The 17,931-nt window shown below is 45.6% G+C and overlaps 1 protein-coding gene across 6 annotated transcripts in view; it reads right to left on the bottom strand.

The window, feature by feature from the left end:
• Positions 1-1,058: 1,058 nt before the first annotated feature.
• Positions 1,059-17,931, bottom strand: part of HNRNPC (heterogeneous nuclear ribonucleoprotein C) — a 35,076-nt gene continuing 18,203 nt past the window's right edge. For 2 of the 6 annotated variants that reach the window (XM_075319923.1, XM_075319924.1), the window contains 9 exons: positions 17,636-17,747; positions 13,014-13,289; positions 12,595-12,670; positions 5,914-5,961; positions 5,675-5,832; positions 4,220-4,303; positions 3,128-3,238; positions 2,395-2,528; positions 1,059-1,554 (listed from right to left, as the gene is read on the bottom strand). In XM_075319923.1, coding sequence (XP_075176038.1) covers positions 1,474-1,554; positions 2,395-2,528; positions 3,128-3,238; positions 4,220-4,303; positions 5,675-5,832; positions 5,914-5,961; positions 12,595-12,670; positions 13,014-13,289; positions 17,636-17,642 — 975 coding nt within the window. In that variant the 5' untranslated portion in view covers positions 17,643-17,747 and the 3' untranslated portion in view covers positions 1,059-1,473. Of the gene's footprint in view, positions 1,555-2,394; positions 2,529-3,127; positions 3,239-4,219; positions 4,304-5,674; positions 5,962-12,594; positions 12,671-13,013; positions 13,290-17,635; positions 17,748-17,931 lie in introns of all 6 variants that reach the window. The other 4 variants (XM_075319926.1, XM_075319927.1, XM_075319928.1 and 1 more) reach the window with 3 other exon arrangements.

Genomic DNA, 17,931 nt, shown 5'->3' with positions numbered 1-17,931 from the left:
TCTGTGGTTGCAGTGAAATCATGGACATATTGTTCCATTGTACACAGCCACAAACCTGGCACTGATTGTCTACAATATTACTGCAACCACAGATCTGCCGCAGATTTATCTGTGTGTGACAGGGCCTATACTCTTGGGGACCCAACCTACTCGAGAAGGATCAGGTGCTTTAATCCTGCTCCATAAAGCAGATAATGGGGGAAGTAAATGCACAAATGCCATAATCTTATCGCACTTGAAATGTAACATTAATAGTAGACTAGTAGGTGAAGCTATATAAGGCTAAGTTCACATTTCCGTTTTGTATCAGTCACATGCGTCGCTTGACGCATGTGACTGATGCGCTGTACAACGGATGACAAAGAACAGAATTCTTTGTCGGATTCCGTTGTGTGCGGGGGGCGGAGTTCGGGTGGGGAGGGGAGCAGAGCCGTGGCACTGAGGAAGTCAGTGCCGCAGGGACTGCAGGACAGGTGTGTGTGTGTGTGTGTGTGTGTGTGCGCGCGCGCACACACGTGCGGAGTGCGGGAGGGGGCGGGGCCGAGCGGGGCAGTGTCTGCCTCCCTGCACACGTAACCAGCCTAAATATCGGGTAACAGCAAAGCACCCGATGTTTACCTTGGTTACCCGATATTTACCTTGGTTACGGGCCTACACCGCTTAGCGCTGGCTCCTTGCACTGTAACCAGGGTAAATATCGGGTAACCAACCAAAGCTGGTGACGTGTGCAGGGAGCCAGAGAGCATGCGCAGCGAAATCCAACGGATCTCGCTGCTCAAAAAACGTTACATGCTGCGTTCCTCCCGCCCGGCGGTCAGTCGTTCCACGACTGATCAGTCGGGCGGAGGGTGCAACGCAGCATCATCAGTCACAATCCGCTGCTCATACAAGTCTATGGGAGCAGCAGAATCCGCTAAACGGATTCCGTTGTTTACAAGAGCAGCGGATTGTGACTGATACATTTTAGCGGAAATGTGAACTTAGCCTAAAAGAAACCAAGTATTAAGCATTTTTTGTACAGATTTTTGCTTGCTTTTTTTTATTTATAGGCAAGACTATTACGTTATAAAAACAAAGTTTATTTCTAAAGAAATGTCATTTTCCATTTCAAATTTTACACCAACTTCAACTGTAGCAACACAATGCTAAGAACGTTGTCAAAGGTATACCATAGTGGATATGTTTAATCATGAATGAAAAATGAGAAAAAAAAAACAAAAACAGATAAAGACATCCTAAAAGAAAAAAAAAAAAATGGGGGAAAAAAAAAAAAACCAAAACGCTAGAGACCGCAAGACAATGTAAAAACAATAGTTATTCTAGAAGTTGCAAATAGTTATCAAAATGAAAAGGAGGCAGAGGAAATGCAGAGTGCATAATAAACAGGCTTGAAGAGCTGGTGGTGCGACTGATGGTACAGGGTGAAGCTATGGATAAACTATACACAACAGGCTGAAGAGTTCATTGGGGACTTTAAGATTCTTCCTCATTTACGCTGTCCCCTTCATCTTCTCCTTCTTCTGTTTCTTTATCACCATCTTTTATTTCTTCAAGCTAAAAAAAAAAAAAAAATGAAGTCATTTTAGTTTGATAGCAAGTAGTGTCATGCACTTTATCTTCAGTAGGACAAGTGTACCATTGAGAGATATTACGAGGAGCATTTAATATCTATTTAATATATTTAGTATTTAATATATTTAATATAATTACCATTTAATATCTGTATCATTAGACAAATCGCGCACTTACCACAGGTAAAAGCAACGCAACAAATACTACTGTAATATAATCTCCACCAGCAATCCGTAATGAATGTGCAGTGTCAAAGTGGCCTTAACTGACAGATTTCAAAGTCATTAATATTGACCACTGACAGGGAACGCTATGTGAAGGACCAGTTAATTAAGGGACATTATGACATATTCAAGGCAGTTTGTAGACTTAAAAGTAAAACACAATTATTTGCATTGTACTACACTAAAGTGTTTTGACTGCCACAAGTGATAACTATTTGCTTATCTTTTAGTAACATGGAATTGAATGTAAAGCAGCCCCACATTAGTGAAGGACGCAGGGTTTTTTCCTTTTTTTTGTAATTCACTCAATCTAAAAAGGTTAAAAATCCATATACTCACCTTACCGCTCACTTCTGGTCCCTCCACGTCACCAGTCCAGTTCTCTCCAGGCCAGCGTGAGCGGTGGCGATCTGAAGATGCGGCTGAGTGCGCTATTGTACATCTATAATCTTATGCTTATTGTGTGAGACCCCAGAGCATGAGGGACACTTGCCTTCACAGAGGTGAACTGGTAATTTTTTATATTTTTTTTATTATCTGAATTGTGTCTGAGCCACTCATCTCTAGCGACTACCAATTAAAATAGTTCAGTCCTTACCGTTTCCTCTCCCTGATCATCGTCATCCAACAGGTCTCCCTCTTCTCCTGAGTCACCAGCTTCCTCTGCCACCATTTTCACATTTGTTTCATCTTTCTTTAAAGAGCTACTCTGATCATCATCTAGTTTGGTCTCTGAAGTAGAAAAATGTTCACAATCACATTGCTGCACAACAACTGCTTCTTGGGCTACTTTCACACATCCGGTTTTTGCAGTGCGGCTCAATCCGGCTGTGAAACCTATGCAACGGATGCAGCGAAAACACCGCATCCTTTGCATAAGTTTTTACATGCGGCCCGTCCGTTTTTTTTCCGGTTGCGGCACGCTACTGAGCATGTGCAGTGGAAGAAACCGCATGCGGCGTCCGGATGTGGTTTTTACCGCATCGCGCCGCATCCAGCGTCCATAGGCATGCAATGAAAAATGTGACGCGATGCGGTTTTTTCTGCCGGAGCAAAAACGTGCCAGGGAACGTTCCATCCTGCCGTCACATTGGCTAAATCTGCCGCATGCGGCAAAAACCGGACGGAACGCAAGCCCATGCGGCACCAATGCAAGTAAATGCTGGAAAAAAATAAACCGGTGGCAAATAAAAAAAAAAAGTGGTTTCTTTTTTTTAGCAGAGCGTCGGATTGTGCCGCGCACTGCTACAACCGGATGTGTGAACGTAGCCTAAGCATTTAAAATGGAAAACAGCTGTCATGTTACAAGAACCATAGAGAGAACGGCTTACCTGGTTTCGACTGCTCACGCTCAATACGTTCCAAACTTTCTAGTAGAGAATCCACCCTCTGCTTAATCTGACTGAGCTCCTTTTTAATGGTCTGTAAATCATCTCCCTTCACTGTTAAAAAACAAAAAAAAAAAACAAACAAAAAAACAACTTTTTCTAACAAGAGAAAATGCCAAGCTACTCCAAATGTAAAACCTCATTTGGCATGAATGATAATTAGCTTCTTACCCATAACAGTGAGAAATAAAAAAAAATATATAACCCTTTAAAATACAAATTTATTAGTTTCTACTTAAATATCCACAAACCCTGTGCAATTATAGAAGAAGAAAAGGGAGGAGGGTAAAATTCTCACCCTATCCGATATACCTCCCTCCTGTCCGCTACCTACCACGGGGGTTGGCACCCTGATTACGAAAGTGGCACCCCCACTCGACAGCGGCTGTCCCTATAAATTCCCTCGTAGGCCCTCAAGACAGTCGTGAAAGATAAGGCAAGAGAAAAGGGTAGGGCACATTCAAACCAGTGGACAGGATATATAGGACAGGCACATGTAACATGGTCTGGTACAAAGCCAGATTACAAAAATGGGTGCATACTGATATCTATGGGAGGGAGTGCTAAACTGCATACAACTCCTCTTGTCCCCAAGAAGGGACAATATCCCAGAAAGAAGAGATTGGTGACATCAAACTCAGACTAACCTCGAGTAGCCCTGATACACCCTGGAATAATTGAAAACCAGGGATATCAAAAGTGACAAGGTGCACAGAGATATGCGTACTAAGCTGCCATCTAAGCATTATTTGATAAAGTGCAAATAGTCAGCAAATTAAAGTGCAGAATGCAATAATATGTGCAAAATATACATTCAAAGCCTAGCTTCCAGAGCAGATAAAGTGCAATTGGTCAAACAGCTCACACGCTTCAGAAAACCAGACTTATGATAAAGTGTCAATGCACAACAAAGTGCAAATGCGTAATAAAGGGCAACCAATTTAGGGGCAAACAAATTGATAAAAAGGAGGTAGTCAAACACTTAGCGTGCAAAATGTCACATGTGCGTCCCAAAGATGCCTCAGAAATGCCTACGTTCCAAACTTTGTAGTAGAGAATCCACCCTCTGCTTTATCTGACTGATATCCTTTTTAATGGTCTGTAAATCATCTCCCTTCACTGTTAAAAAAACACAAACAAAAAAACAACTTTTTTTCTAATAAGAGAAAATTCCAAGCTACTCCAAATGTAAAACCTCATTTGGCATGAATGATAATTAGCTGCTTCTTACCCATAACACTGTCAGATAATAGAAGTTTCAGCGTACCATTAGTGTAGGAGGAACAATGTAAAGTTCTTTTAACTCCTATTTGAACATATCAATTCCTTGACAATTTTGTTCTGGGGTCCATTAAGCTTTCTATAGTGCTAAACTATCATCTCTTTAATTCCCATTTCTGCTTTCCCATCCAATCCATGCTCTACATTCTGCCAGTGATTTAAGACTAATCACAGAAACCTCCCAAACCAGTTTTACAGAATTAGTTACCTTGGACTATCAATTAACATTTTACCTTGCGTCTCAGCCCCTATTTCCTCAAATTATTAAAGTGAACCTGTCATCAGAAATTTTGCACTAAACCTAAAAGATTCCCCCTCTGCAGCTCCTGGGCTGCATTCTAGCAATATTCCTGTTCTTGTGCTCCCTTTCTGACCAAAATAAAGACTTTGTAAAGTGGTACCTTTTTGTATTCAGATCTTGATAATGGTACACGGGGGCGGGCTCTCTGGTGTCAGTTAGTCTGCCTCCCTGTCGCTTTAGGCCGTCCCCATCGTGCAATTTCAAAGAGGTGACGTGAGGTAAGCTGGCCAGTGGTTGCGCAGAACGGTGGAGGAGGCGGTGAAAGCGTGATTACGAAATTATGGGCGGGTACTTGCTGATGAAAATCACAGCGCCGCCCATAATCTCGCGCATGCGCCATGCCACTCTCGCAGGATTGCAAAGAGCAGTGTGACCGCTGGAGAAGTGTTGCGCATGTGCGAGATTATGGGCGGCGCTGTGACTTTCATCAGCATGTACCCGCCCATAATCTCGTGGTCGCGCTTTCACCGCCGCCTCCACCGTTCTGCGCAAGCGCTTGCCAGCTTACCTCACGTCCTCTTTGAAATTGCGCGATGGGGACGGCCTAAAGCGTCAGGGAGGCAGACTAACGGACACCAGAGAGCCCGCCCCCGTGTACCATTATCAAGATCTGAATACAAAAATACCACTTTATAAAGTCTTTTTTTTGGTCAGAAAGGGGGCACAAGAACAGGAACATTGCTAGAATGCAGCCCAGGAGCTGCAGAGGGGGAATCTTTTAGGTTTGATGACAGGTTCCCTTTAAACTTACACAACTGAGCCCTCCCTCCTACAATTTGAAATAACTAGTTTTAATTGGGTTGCAATGTCTGTGTAGATGTGCCACACATTAAGTGCTGCCAAGTATGCCGACACTGATTGAAAGTGACAGAAAGGTTAATAAAAGCAGTAAAATATTCAGCGCTTACATCTGGCAGACTTTGAAGAGCCACCACGTTGACCACTTTTGGAGTTGAAACCACTCTTCCCACGACGGGAAGTGTTCCCAGACACTCTCTGACGTTTTGAAGGTACAACAGCCCGAGCTATGGGTGGTGGTGGTGGCGGCACACGAGCTGCAGTATAGCTGTAAGAACAAGAAATAGTCAAAGAACCTGCACAGTGTGACACTTGCAAAGCTTTAATTGCAATAGAGGTATTAACATACGTGTCATAATAGTCCCGGTGAAAATCATAGTCCAAATCAAAGGAAGACCTAAAAAGAAAGTAAAAGCATAATACAAAACACTGCCAGACAGGTCTGCATACGTTTTCTCCCACACTCCCAACATACTAATATATACAATGTAGATTGTGAGCCCCATTCAGGACAGTAATTTCTGTTAAGTGCTGCAGAATGTAATTGTGATTTATAAGCAAAAGAAGGGAATTTTGTTTACTTACCGTAAATTCCTTTTCTTCTAGCTCCAATTGGGAGACCCAGACAATTGGGTGTATAGCTTCTGCCTACGGAGGCCACACAAAGTATTACACTTAAAAGTGTAAAGCCCCTCCCCTTCTGCCTATACACCCCCCGTGCATCACGGGTTCCTCAATTTTAGTGCAAAAGCAAGAAGGAGGAAAGCTAATAAAGTGGTTTAAAGTAACTTCAATCCGAATAAATTTCGGAGAACTGAAACCATTCAAAATGAACAACATGTGTACACGAAAAAAAAAACAGCCCGAAGGGAACAGGGCGGGTGCTGGGTCTCCCAATTGGAGCTAGAAGAAAAGGAATTTACGGTAAGTAAACAAAATTCCCTTCTTTGTCGCTCCATTGGGAGACCCAGACAATTGGGACGTCCAAAAGCTGTCCCTGGGTGGGTAAAATAATGCCTCGTAATAGAGCCGTAAAATGGCCCTTTCCTACAGGTGGGCAACCGCCGCCTGCAGGACTCGCCTACCTAGGCTGGCCTCCGCCGAAGCATAGGTATGCACCTGATAGTGTTTGGTGAAAGTGTGCAGGCTCGACCAGGTAGCCGCCTGGCACACCTGCTGAGCCGTAGCCTGGTGCCGCAAAGCCCAGGACGCACCCACGGCTCTGGTAGAATGGGCCTTCAGCCCTGAGGGAACCGGAAGTCCAGAAGAACGGTAGGCTTCGAGAATTGGTTCCTTGATCCACCGAGCCAGGGTGGATTTGGAAGCCTGTGACCCCTTACGCTGACCAGCGACAAGGACAAAGAGTGCCTCCGAGCGGCGCAGGGGCGCCGTACGGGAAATGTAGATTCTGAGCGCTCTCACCAGATCTAACAAATGCAAATCCCTTTCACATTGATGAACTGGATGAGGACAAAAAGAGGGTAAGGGGATATCCTGATTGAGATGAAAGGGGGATACCACCTTAGGAAGAAATTCCGGAACCGGGCGCAGCACCACCTTGTCCTGGTGAAACACCAGGAAAGGAGCCTTGCATGACAGCGCTGCTAGCTCAGACACTCTCCGAAGTGATGTGACTGCTACTAGGAAGACCACCTTCTGCGAAAGGCGAGAAAGAAATATCCTTCAACGGCTCGAAAGGTGGCTTCTGAAGGGCCATCAGAACCTTGTTCAGATCCCAGGGTTCTAACGGCCGCCTTTAAGGAGGGACTATGTGACAAACCCCCTGCAGGAACGTGCGTACCTGAGAAAGCCTGGCAAGACGCTTCTGAAAGAACACAGAGCGCTGAGACTTGTCCCTTAAGGGAGCCGAGCGACAAACCTTTTTCCAATCCTGATTGAAGAAAGGAAAGAAAAGTGGGCAAGGCAAATGGCCAGGGAGAAAACCCCTGATCAGAGCACCAAGATAAGAATATCTTCCACGTCCTGTGGTAGATCTTGGCAGACGTTGGTTTCCTGGCCTGTCTCATAGTGGCAATGACCTCTTGAGATAACCCTGAAGACGCTAGGATCCAGGACTCAATGGCCACACAGTCAGGTTGAGGGCCGCAGAATTCAGATGGAAAAACGGCCCTTGAGACAGCAAGTCTGGTCGGTCTGGTAGTGCCCACGGTTGGCCCACCGTGAGATGCCACAGATCCGGGTACCACAACCTCCTCGGCCAGTCTGGAGCGCCGAGAATGGCGCGGCGGCAGTCTGACCTGATCTTGCGTAACACTCTGGGCAACAGTGCCAGAGGTGGAAACACAAGGGAGTTGAAACTGCGACCAATCCTGAACTAAGGCGTCTGCCGCCAGAGCTCTATGATCGTGAGATCGTGCCATGAATGCCGGGACCTTGTTGTTGTGCCGGGACGCCATTAGGTCGACGTCCGGCATCCCCGGCATTCTTCCCAGCGGCAACAGATTTCCTGAAACACGTCCGGGTGAAGGGACCATTCCCCTGCGTCCATGCCCTGGCGACTGAGAAAGTCTGCTTCCCAGTTTTCTACGCCCGGGATGTGAACTGCGGATATGGTGGAGGCCATGGCTTCCACCCACATCAAAATCCGCCGGACTTCCTGGAAGGCTTGCCGACTGCGTGTTCCGCCTTGGTGGTTGATGTAAGCCACCGCTGTGGAGTTGTCCGACTGAATTCAGATCTGCTTGCCTTCCAGCCACTGCTGGAACGCTTTTAGGGCAAGATACACTGCCCTGATCTCCAGAACATTGATCTGAAGGGAGGACTCTTGCTGAGTCCACGTACCCTGAGCCCTGTGGTGGAGAAAGACTGCTCCCCACCCTGACAGACTCGCGTCCGTCGTGACCACCGCCCAGGATGGGGGTAGGAAGGATTTCCCCTTCGACAATGAAGTGGGAAGAAGCCACCACCGAAGGGAAGCTTTGGCTGCCTGAGAGAGGGACACGTTCCTGTCGAGGGACGTCGACTTCCTGTCCCATTTGCGTAGGATGTCCCATTGAAGAGGACGCAGGTGAAACTGCGCGAAAGGGACTGCCTCCATTGCTGCGACCATCTTCCCTAGGAAGTGCATGAGGCGCCTCAAGGGGTGTGACTGACCTTGAAGGAGAGATTGCAACCCTGTCTGCAGTGACCGCTGTTTGTTCAGCGGAAGCATCACCATCGCTGAGAGGGTATGAAACTCCATGCTAAGATATGTCAGCGATTGAGCCGGTGTCAGATTTGACTTTGGAAAATTGATGATCCACCCGAAACTCTGGAGAGTCTCCAGAGTAGCGTTGAGGCGGTGTTGGCATGCCTCTTGAGAGGGTGCCTTGACAAGCAGATCGTCTAAGTAAGGGATCACCGAGTGTCCCTGAGAGTGGAGGACCGCTACTACTGTAGCCATGACCTTGGTGAAAACCTGTGGGGCTGTCTCCAGGCCGAAAGGCAGTGCCACGAACTGAAGGTGTTCGTCTCCTATGGCGAAGCGCAAGAAGCGCTGATGCTCTGGAGCAATCGGTACGTGGAGATAAGCATATGGGTATGTTTGGTTTGGCCTGGGGTAAGGATGTATCCTTTCCCTTGGATTGTTTGATGATTTCATCCAATCGCTCACCAAACAAGCGGTCGCTTGAAAATGGCAAACTGGTTAAGCACTTTTTGGAAGCCGAATCTGCCTTCCATTCCCGTAGCCACAAGGCCCTGCGTATTGCCACCGAATTGGCGGATGCAACCGCCGTACGGCTCGCAGAGTCCAGGACAGCATTAATAGCGTAGGACGCAAATGCCGACGTCTGAGAGGTTAAGGACGCCACTTGCGGCGCAGACGTACGTGTGACTGCGTCAATTTGCGCTTGACCCGCTGAGATAGCTTGGAGTGCCCATACGGCTGCGAATGCTGGAGCAAAAGACGCGCCGATAGCTTCATAGATGGATTTCAACCAGAGCTCCATCTGTCTGTCAGTGGCATCTTTGAGTGAAGCCCCATCTTCCACTGCAACTATGGATCTAGCCGCCAGTCTAGAGATTGGAGGATCCACCTTGGGACACTGAGCCCAGCCCTTGACCACGTCAGGGGGGGAAGGGATAACGTGTATCCTTAAGGCGCTTGGAAAACGCTTATCTGGACAAGCTCGGTGTTTCTGGACTGCCTCTCTGAAGTCAGAGTGGTCCAGAAACATACTCGTACGCTTGGGGAACCTGAAACGGAATTTCTCCTGCTGAGAAGCTGACTCCTCCACTGGAGGAGCTGAGGGAGAAATATCCAACATTTGATTGATGGACGCGATAAGATCATTCACTATGGCGTCCCCATCAGGAGTATCTAGGTTGAGAGCGGCCTCAGGATCAGAATCCTGATCAGCTACCTCCGCTTCATCATACAGAGAGTCCTCCCGCTGAGACCCTGAACAATGTGATGATGTCGAGGGAATTTCCCAGCGAGCTCGCTTAGGCGGTCTGGGGCTGCGGTCCGTGTCAGAGACCTCACCCTGGGATCTATGAGACACCCCGGGAGCACATTGTTGTTCCAACTGAGGGGGACCAGGGTGCAATGATTCAACAGTGCCCATGGTCTGAGATACCGGTCTGGACTGCAAGGCTTCTAGTATCCTAGCCATAGTCTCAGAAAGTATTTCAGTAAAAACTGCAAACTCTGTCCCCGTCACCTGGACAGTGTTAACAGGTGGTTCCCCCTGGGCCACCCTTAGCAGAGGCTCCGGCTGAGAAAGTGCCACAGGGGCCGAGCATTGCACACAATGAGAGTCGGTGGCACCTGCCGGTAGTATAGCCGTACATGCGGCGCAGGCAGCATAGTAAGCCTGTGCTTTGGCACCCTTGCTTTTTGCGGACGACATGCTGTTGTCTCCTCTGAGCAATCCAGGAGGGTATATAGCCAAAAATCAACCGTGCGACCATACAGTGTAAAGTATAGCCTATAAGCATATAAATCTATATGTACACTACTGCACTAGTGGGGCCAGCACCTCAGGTGCTGCTTACCGCCCGCTCAAAGCGGTTGTGTGATCACCAGAATCCCTGCCTGGGTCTCCCAGAGCTTGTCTCCCCTCTCCAGCGTCAGAAGAGCTGACAGGAATGGCTGCCGGCGTCCTGTGGAGAGGAGGGGGCCGTGGGCGTGCCCTAGAAAGTGCGGGAATCTGGCGTCCCACTGTGCTCAGTGAGGGGGGTGGAGTATGCAAAGCATGTTCCAGCCCTCAGCGCTGACGTCCTGTGCAGCGTCCCGCCCTTCCCCTGACTGGCAGGCCTGGGGGCGGGGAAAAAGTGAGACTAGGCCGCAAAAGCCGGGGACTAAAGTTATAAGCGCGGCCGGCGTATAAGCGCGGTCGGCGCGGTAGTCCCCGGCGCACTAACACTCCCAGCCGCGCTGCAGTGTGAAATGGCAGCGCGCGGTCAGCGCGGTAGTCCCCAATAAACTAACACACCCAGCCACGCTGCAGTGTGTGATGGCACAAGCGCGGTCAGCGCTACGGTCCCCGGCGCACTAACACACCCAGCAATGCTGCAGTGTTTCTGTGCGCGGTCCCCACGGGGACACAGAGTACCTCAAAGTAGCAGGGCCTTGTCCCTGACGATACTCGGCTCCTTGTCCAGCAGAGTCCCCAGGGGCTGCGGATGGAGCACGGTCTCAGTGCCTGGAGACCGATTAGGATCCCACTTCACCCAGAGCCCTAAAGGGATGGGGAAGGAAAACAGCATGTGGGCTCCAGCCTCCGTACCCGCAATGGATACCTCAACCTTAACAACACCGCCGACAAGAGTGGGGTGAGAAGGGAGCATGCCGGGGGCCCTGTTATGGGCCCTCTTTTCTTCCATCCGACATAGTCAGCAGCTGCTGCTGACTAAGATGTGGAGCTATGCGTGCATGTCAGCCTCCTTCGCACAAAGCATGTAAACTGAGGAACCCGTGATGCACGGGGGGTGTATAGGCAGAGGGGAGGGGCTTTACACTTTTAAGTGTAATACTTCGTGTGGCCTCCGGAGGCAGAAGCTATACACCCAATTGTCTGGGTCTCCCAATGGAGCGACAAAGAAATACTTAAAATGGTTTTAGCAGTAACAAGTTCACACTGGAACAGTTTACTGACATGATCTTCAGGTGGTTAAGATGCTAAGTCTGAAGTGGCTTGGGCAGTACATTTTTTTCCAAGTCTGCCAGCATGATATTCTTTCCTTTATCAGACATTGTATTTCAAATACTTTAGCATTTATGGCTGTGAGCTTAAAGTGGCATTTCCATCTCCAAGATCTACCAAAATGAAGAAGCCATATTAGCAAATACTTCCAATTATAAATGTATAGTTCTCCTGATTCTCTGTCACCTCATGTTCAGGGCATTACAGTAGCTTTAGGTATCCATGGTTACGATCATGCATATAGTCAGTTAATTGCTAGTGATCATAACCATGGATACCTAAGGTCCTGCAATGCCCTGAACATAAGCGACAGTGAATCAGGAAAACTATACTACATCTCTAATTGGAAGTATTTTTTTATATTCTTATTACTACACCTACTACATATTCCGATTAGATCTTGAAGATAGGAATAATCCATTAAGCACCCTATGAGCTCACAACCTACAAAGTGCTTTCAAGGAATTGTAAAAACGTCTTGCAATCTTTAAGTCTTAAATTTCCCCATTATCTTAGATTTGTCCACCCTTCATGGTAATAAAAAAAAAATCGGTCAAGCAAGGTGAGAAATAAAATAAATAAATACATACTACAGCACACCTAGTAATACAAACTCCTCTACATCCAGGTGGTATTGCATATGACCTTTGTAGCCTGTGATTGAAGAGGTCACTGAGGGCATTTTAGTTATGCAAAGCTGTGACTTCTCAATCAAGTGTTGGTCAATGCAAGCTAGGAAAGGAACAATTGGCGGTGGGAGGGGATTGGTAGGCAATAAAGGTTTGTGGTATCTATCTTGCCACTTCAACATGAAGGGGATGACAATCCCTTAAGAAAGTTGCAATGTAACACTAAACTTCCTTTGCCCACACAGGACTCACCCATACATATCAGCTGCTGATCGCTTGATTCCTCCTTTCCCTCTGTTCACTTTGGGCTCAGCCGCCAAGTTGATATCTGAAAAAAAATGCAACAAAAGAAAACCCACTCTATAATGTGTATATGTACATCGGAAGGGTTAAAGTTTAAATCAAAATATATCTATAATTTATGGAAAATATGACTCGCAGCTGTAAAAAAAAAAAAAAAATGAAATCCCAATTTGGCTGTTAAAAAAAAAAAAAAAAAAAAAGACGAAGAAGAAGATTCCAGAATCAAAGCCATAAGACATTCACAAAAAAAAAAAAGAAGAAAGAAAAAAAAAAAAGACAATATTTTACAAATACGTCCAAAATGTCAACCAAAGTCCAAATAAGCTATTAAATAGCCTTTTAACAAACACTGGTTTCCAGTCACTCACCCAGGACCTGCCCAGCTATCATTCGTCCATCCTCCCCTGCTACAGCAGTACGGGCAGTGCGTTCATTGTTGTATTGCACAAATGCAAAGCCCTTGTGTACGGAGCAGCCCACAATCTTGCCATATTTAGAAAAGATTGCTTCTACATCTCCTTTCTTCACCACTAATGTGTTTAGGTTCCCAATAAATACTCTGGAGTTCAAAGAGCGAGGGTCTGTTTTATTAGTGACATTGCTCGCCATCTCTCTACTACTATCTACAGTAGCAATTTGGAACCCTAGAAAAAAAAAAATAGAAACTATTTAAAAACAAGTTTGTTAACAAGAAACTTTATAAAAAAATAACTGCTGCACGTTAAAGGCACATTAACCTACTAAGAGTAAGAATCAAGGTGTGAAAACCTAAATTTGAGTGTTCAAAACCTCTTACCTACAGATAGATGTGTGGGAAAAGTGATCATTTATCATACTAGGTGTGCCCATGTGCAGCATTATGCCACACGGCAAACGCCACACACCGTTTACAGCAGTTTAGCAGCAAATACAGGCGATTCACTTGCCGTGAAAAAAGTTGCCCTTTTTTGCCAGTAGCTGTTATGCCGAATGCTACAGGTATGGGAAACCATCAATGGCCATAACACATGTATCTATTAAAAACAAAGCCATGGGGTGGGGTCAGTGAGATAATTTATTAACATTTTGGAATCTCTGCAAGATATGAAACTTAATGAAAGGAATAATGGGATGCAGATGTAGGCGATCCTGACAAGGTGTTTAATACAAAAGGAAAAAAAGAATAAAATATTCATGTGGTTGCGTTTCACACACTTTTTAAACTTAAAAAAAAAAAAAAAAAAAAAAGAAGTGGATTCTAGGGATTTGTTTTAATTTGTATTTTTCAAATATTTAGTTCAGAAAAATATTGTGACCTATTAAAAAGCTAAAGGTTCCAAGCACATCGGACCAAATCTGCCAAACCCACCGGCGCCAGCAGGTTGGACAACCTAATTTGTATGGGGGTGTCCCCTCTCCCTACATGTATGACAGGGAGAAGGATCAGGGAGATAAGACTGTCAGGTCATTCTGGCAGCAGGGCTTAAAAAAAAACCAAACAAACACGAATGCTCAGGTAAGTGCCCGTGTATGGGTTGGATAGGCCAGCCAATGGCTACTTCATGTAAGGGGGTCTTAATGGGCATAAGTTCAGTTTAAAGGAACAATCTATCATGAGAACTCACTATTTCAGGGCAGTTATATACAAGGGAATAAATGTATTAAAAAGGTTCAGATTGAGTGGCGTCATGTGAGGGCCCATTCCACCTGCTCAGTGATAAATCTCCGAGGAGGCTGATGAAACCATCACGAGGCCATTAAAGCAAACAGGGCTTGTATGTATTTCTACCTATGGACCAGAGATTTATTTGATCAGCAGTACTGAGCAGCAGTGGCTGCAGGAAAAACACACAATTTCCATATAAAAGTTATTACATTCTTGTACATCAGGCATTTGGCTATGTTCACACATTGCAGATTTGCAACCTATTTTTATGCAGATTAAGGCCTTGTGCGCACTGCATTTTTTTGGTGCAGTTTGTTGCCGAAATCTGCATGTCTATCCTTATGGCAGCAAAGTCTATGAGAATTCTGAAGTGCTGTGCACACGTTTCTTCTTCCTTGCAGTTTTATGTGCAGAAATTAATCTGCAGCATGTCACTTTGTGCGTTTTTTTCCTGCGTTTTGTAACCCTTACAGATACGGATTTCACAAAAACTCATGGCATAATAAGGCAACATACATTTTTTTAATTTTTTTTCTGCCACAAGTTGCATTTTTTTGATGCAAAAACTATCTGCACCTAATTGTAGCATGTGCATATATCCTTAAAGCGGCTTTTTACAGCAACAGCTATGCGATTTTAAAAGTCTCATGCACACTTTTCCTCATGGAATTTGACAACTGCAGCGTTTTTTTTAATCTGCAGCACTTCAATTGTTTTTGTAACTTTTTCTCCAAAAAAAAAAAAAAAACCCGCAATGAGGAAGTGAAAAATTTGCTGTTTTAAAGCAGCTTCACTGCTGAGCAGGTTTTCTCCATAGAAAAAGAAAAAAAAAAAAAGCTGCAAAAACGCAACATGTGAACGTAGCCTTTACCCCATCTCTTGATATGACTATTCCATGATCTTGTGCTGGCCATACACATTAGACAGCGGTCTCACCCACCCAGTTTAGCATAATACTAGTTGCTGATAGAACTGCTCTGGTCGCACTTTTTCCAAAAGGAAACCAAGGCTCTTAAAGGGAACTTGGTAGCCACTGGCTGTATTACCTTAGTTAGGTATGTTTGAAACACCAGTGTTTCAGAGTCAAAGAAAAGCTTACATTCTTAGCTGTCCAGGGACCAAGCCTCACTGAGCCTGGTTGGACTGGCAGGTCCTTGATGGCTTCCTTAGGCTATGTGCGCACATGTGCGCTCTGCACCGCACTCAAAAGGTCCGCTTCAGAGCGCAGCTGAAAAGCTCCGTTCTGAAGCGCCTGGTGCCTGCAGAATTCGTGCGCTCTGCATGCTGCCTCTCCCTATAGACAGCATGCAAAGCGCACGAAAGAAGTGACATGTCACTTCTTAGAACGCACGCTTCGGGCAGCAGCCGAATCGCTGCGTTCTAATACGCCACGTGCGCACGTCTCATGCACATTCATAGATTGTGCTGGGGACGCAGGACGCATGCAGTTACGCTGCGGTGCAGGACGCAGCGTAACTGCATGCAATACGCACACATAGCCTAACCGGTCTTAGTCTAGACATGCGTGTATGCAGAGACCTGTCAGTCACAGTCAGCAGGCGGGGAGAGATCACCGGGCCCCTGCCTGTGCAACTAATCTACAGTGCAACTTGGTTCCCAGCATCTATTAAAAGTAAGTTTCTCTAAAATGCCGCAGTGTTTCAGAGTAATGCATACCTGGCTGTGGTAATCAAGCTAGTGGCTGATACCGGCTGCCTGCAGCTTGGGCAGCACAAATCAGCTGACAGATTCCCTTTAAGGCCAGTTTCACACATCCAGCGTTTCACCGGATGCCAAATCTGGAACGCATGCAGTACAGTACATTCATTTACAGTGGAAGCGCAACACCATGTGGACAAATGCGGTTGTGTATGAAGCACACAACGGCATGGTGTCGCGCTTCCACTGTAAATGAATCTACTGTACTGCATGCATGCCAGATCCGGCATCCGGTGAAATGTGCCAGACCCGGCTAAATGCCGGATGTGTGAAACGGGACTAACATGTTAAAAGTTTACTTCTAAACACATTAGGATATCTCTTGGATGACCAAACCTTTATCAAATGTTCACGGCCAGTAAAAAGATGTGGAATACTTCAGCTCTCAAAAATAGGCTGCATACACATCCACACAAACCACAGGTATCCTGTATGCCAATGAGATTGTTCGTTCAGGTGGAAAAACCTGCAGATGGCCCAGGGATTGTGGTCTGTACATTGACATAAAGGCAGCCTTAGGTCGGATTCACAAATCCATGTGTCAGGGTCTCAGGGACAAGCGACAAGTCTTCTAACTCAACAGCATCTTGGGTATATGTGAGGCTGAAAAGTTCTGGTCAGGAGACCCCCAAGCAAGTACATTCATTGCAGTTTGTGCTTGGATTCTGATACACTGATGTGTGAATCCAGTCTAAATCTGGGGCTGAGATAGCAACTTTAGCAGCAACATACGTCAAATCCAAAGATCACGCCATAATATACGTGAACATGGTCGTTATGTAAGAAATCTGCAGTAACTAACATGAGCACACAAGTGCATTATGGTGCGATGTAAGGCTAAGCTCACATGTCCAGAACTATAGTAATAATTAGGGATGATCGAATATCACAAATATTCGGCTTTGCGAATATCTGACGAATAGTTCACCGCTATGCGAATATTCGATGCGCAATGTAAGTGTATGGGAAGCCCGAATAGTTGCTATTCGGCAACTATTCAGGTTTCCCATAGACTTCCATTGCGCATCGAATATTCGCAAATCGAATAGTGGCGACCTAGTCGGCGAATATGGGCGTTGCCGAATATTTGCGGTATTCAATCATCCCTAGTAATAATCCTTCAGAATGGATCCAGCAGCAATCTGTTTACAAAAAAGTTAGGCAAATAACTTTTGTAGGTTTTGAAAGTTTTTTTTTTTTTTTTTAACATGTCTACGGAAAACAGATCAGTTAACTGCTAGATATTAATCATCCATTTGAAACTGATGCGTAAGCAGTTAATGGATGCATTTTCTATAGAATCGTAAAAAAACGGATCCTGCAAAAAACAATTTACCAACTGATTGCTGCTGGTTCCATTCTAATGGGAGATTACAGAACACGTGAACTTCGCCTAACAGCGGCATAATTATTGGTCATACCTTGCAGTTAAAGTCACTATTTAGCAGAAGCCGCATAGAACATTCAAAGTCCCCAGAGTGGAGCAGCAATTACTGACAAGACTTTCTACAACTATTGAATAAGATATGAACAAGTCTGTGGTAAATAAAGTGAGGGGCCTTGGTTAACAGTAACATGTTATTGATGTACATTTTTTTTTTACCATATTAAATCAACCAGTCTTACCAGGCATCAGTAGATTAACTTGTCAGTGGTCTTTCTCCGTTCCCTGCTGTAGATTGTCAGCGGTTGGGCAAAAAGGTATGGGAGGTGGAGTGGGGAGGGGCAGGGAAAGGGCCTAAATGAAGGGACATTAACTGCAACTGTCAAAAATGCCACTGCCCACAATGGTAATGCACAGTAGGAAATCACACGTGTTCCAACAGCATTACTAAAACTTTACCAAGGCTTGAAAATATTTAATAGTTCTAGCTGCAGAAAGTAAAACGTACAACAAAGCAAGAAAAATTGTAACATCTAAA

The sequence above is a fragment of the Anomaloglossus baeobatrachus genome, chromosome 1, assembly GCF_048569485.1.
Source record: "Anomaloglossus baeobatrachus isolate aAnoBae1 chromosome 1, aAnoBae1.hap1, whole genome shotgun sequence".
Taxonomy (NCBI): domain Eukaryota; kingdom Metazoa; phylum Chordata; class Amphibia; order Anura; family Aromobatidae; genus Anomaloglossus; species Anomaloglossus baeobatrachus.
The sequence above is the reverse complement of the archived record's forward strand: the minus strand, read 5'-3'. Positions and strand labels throughout refer to the sequence as shown.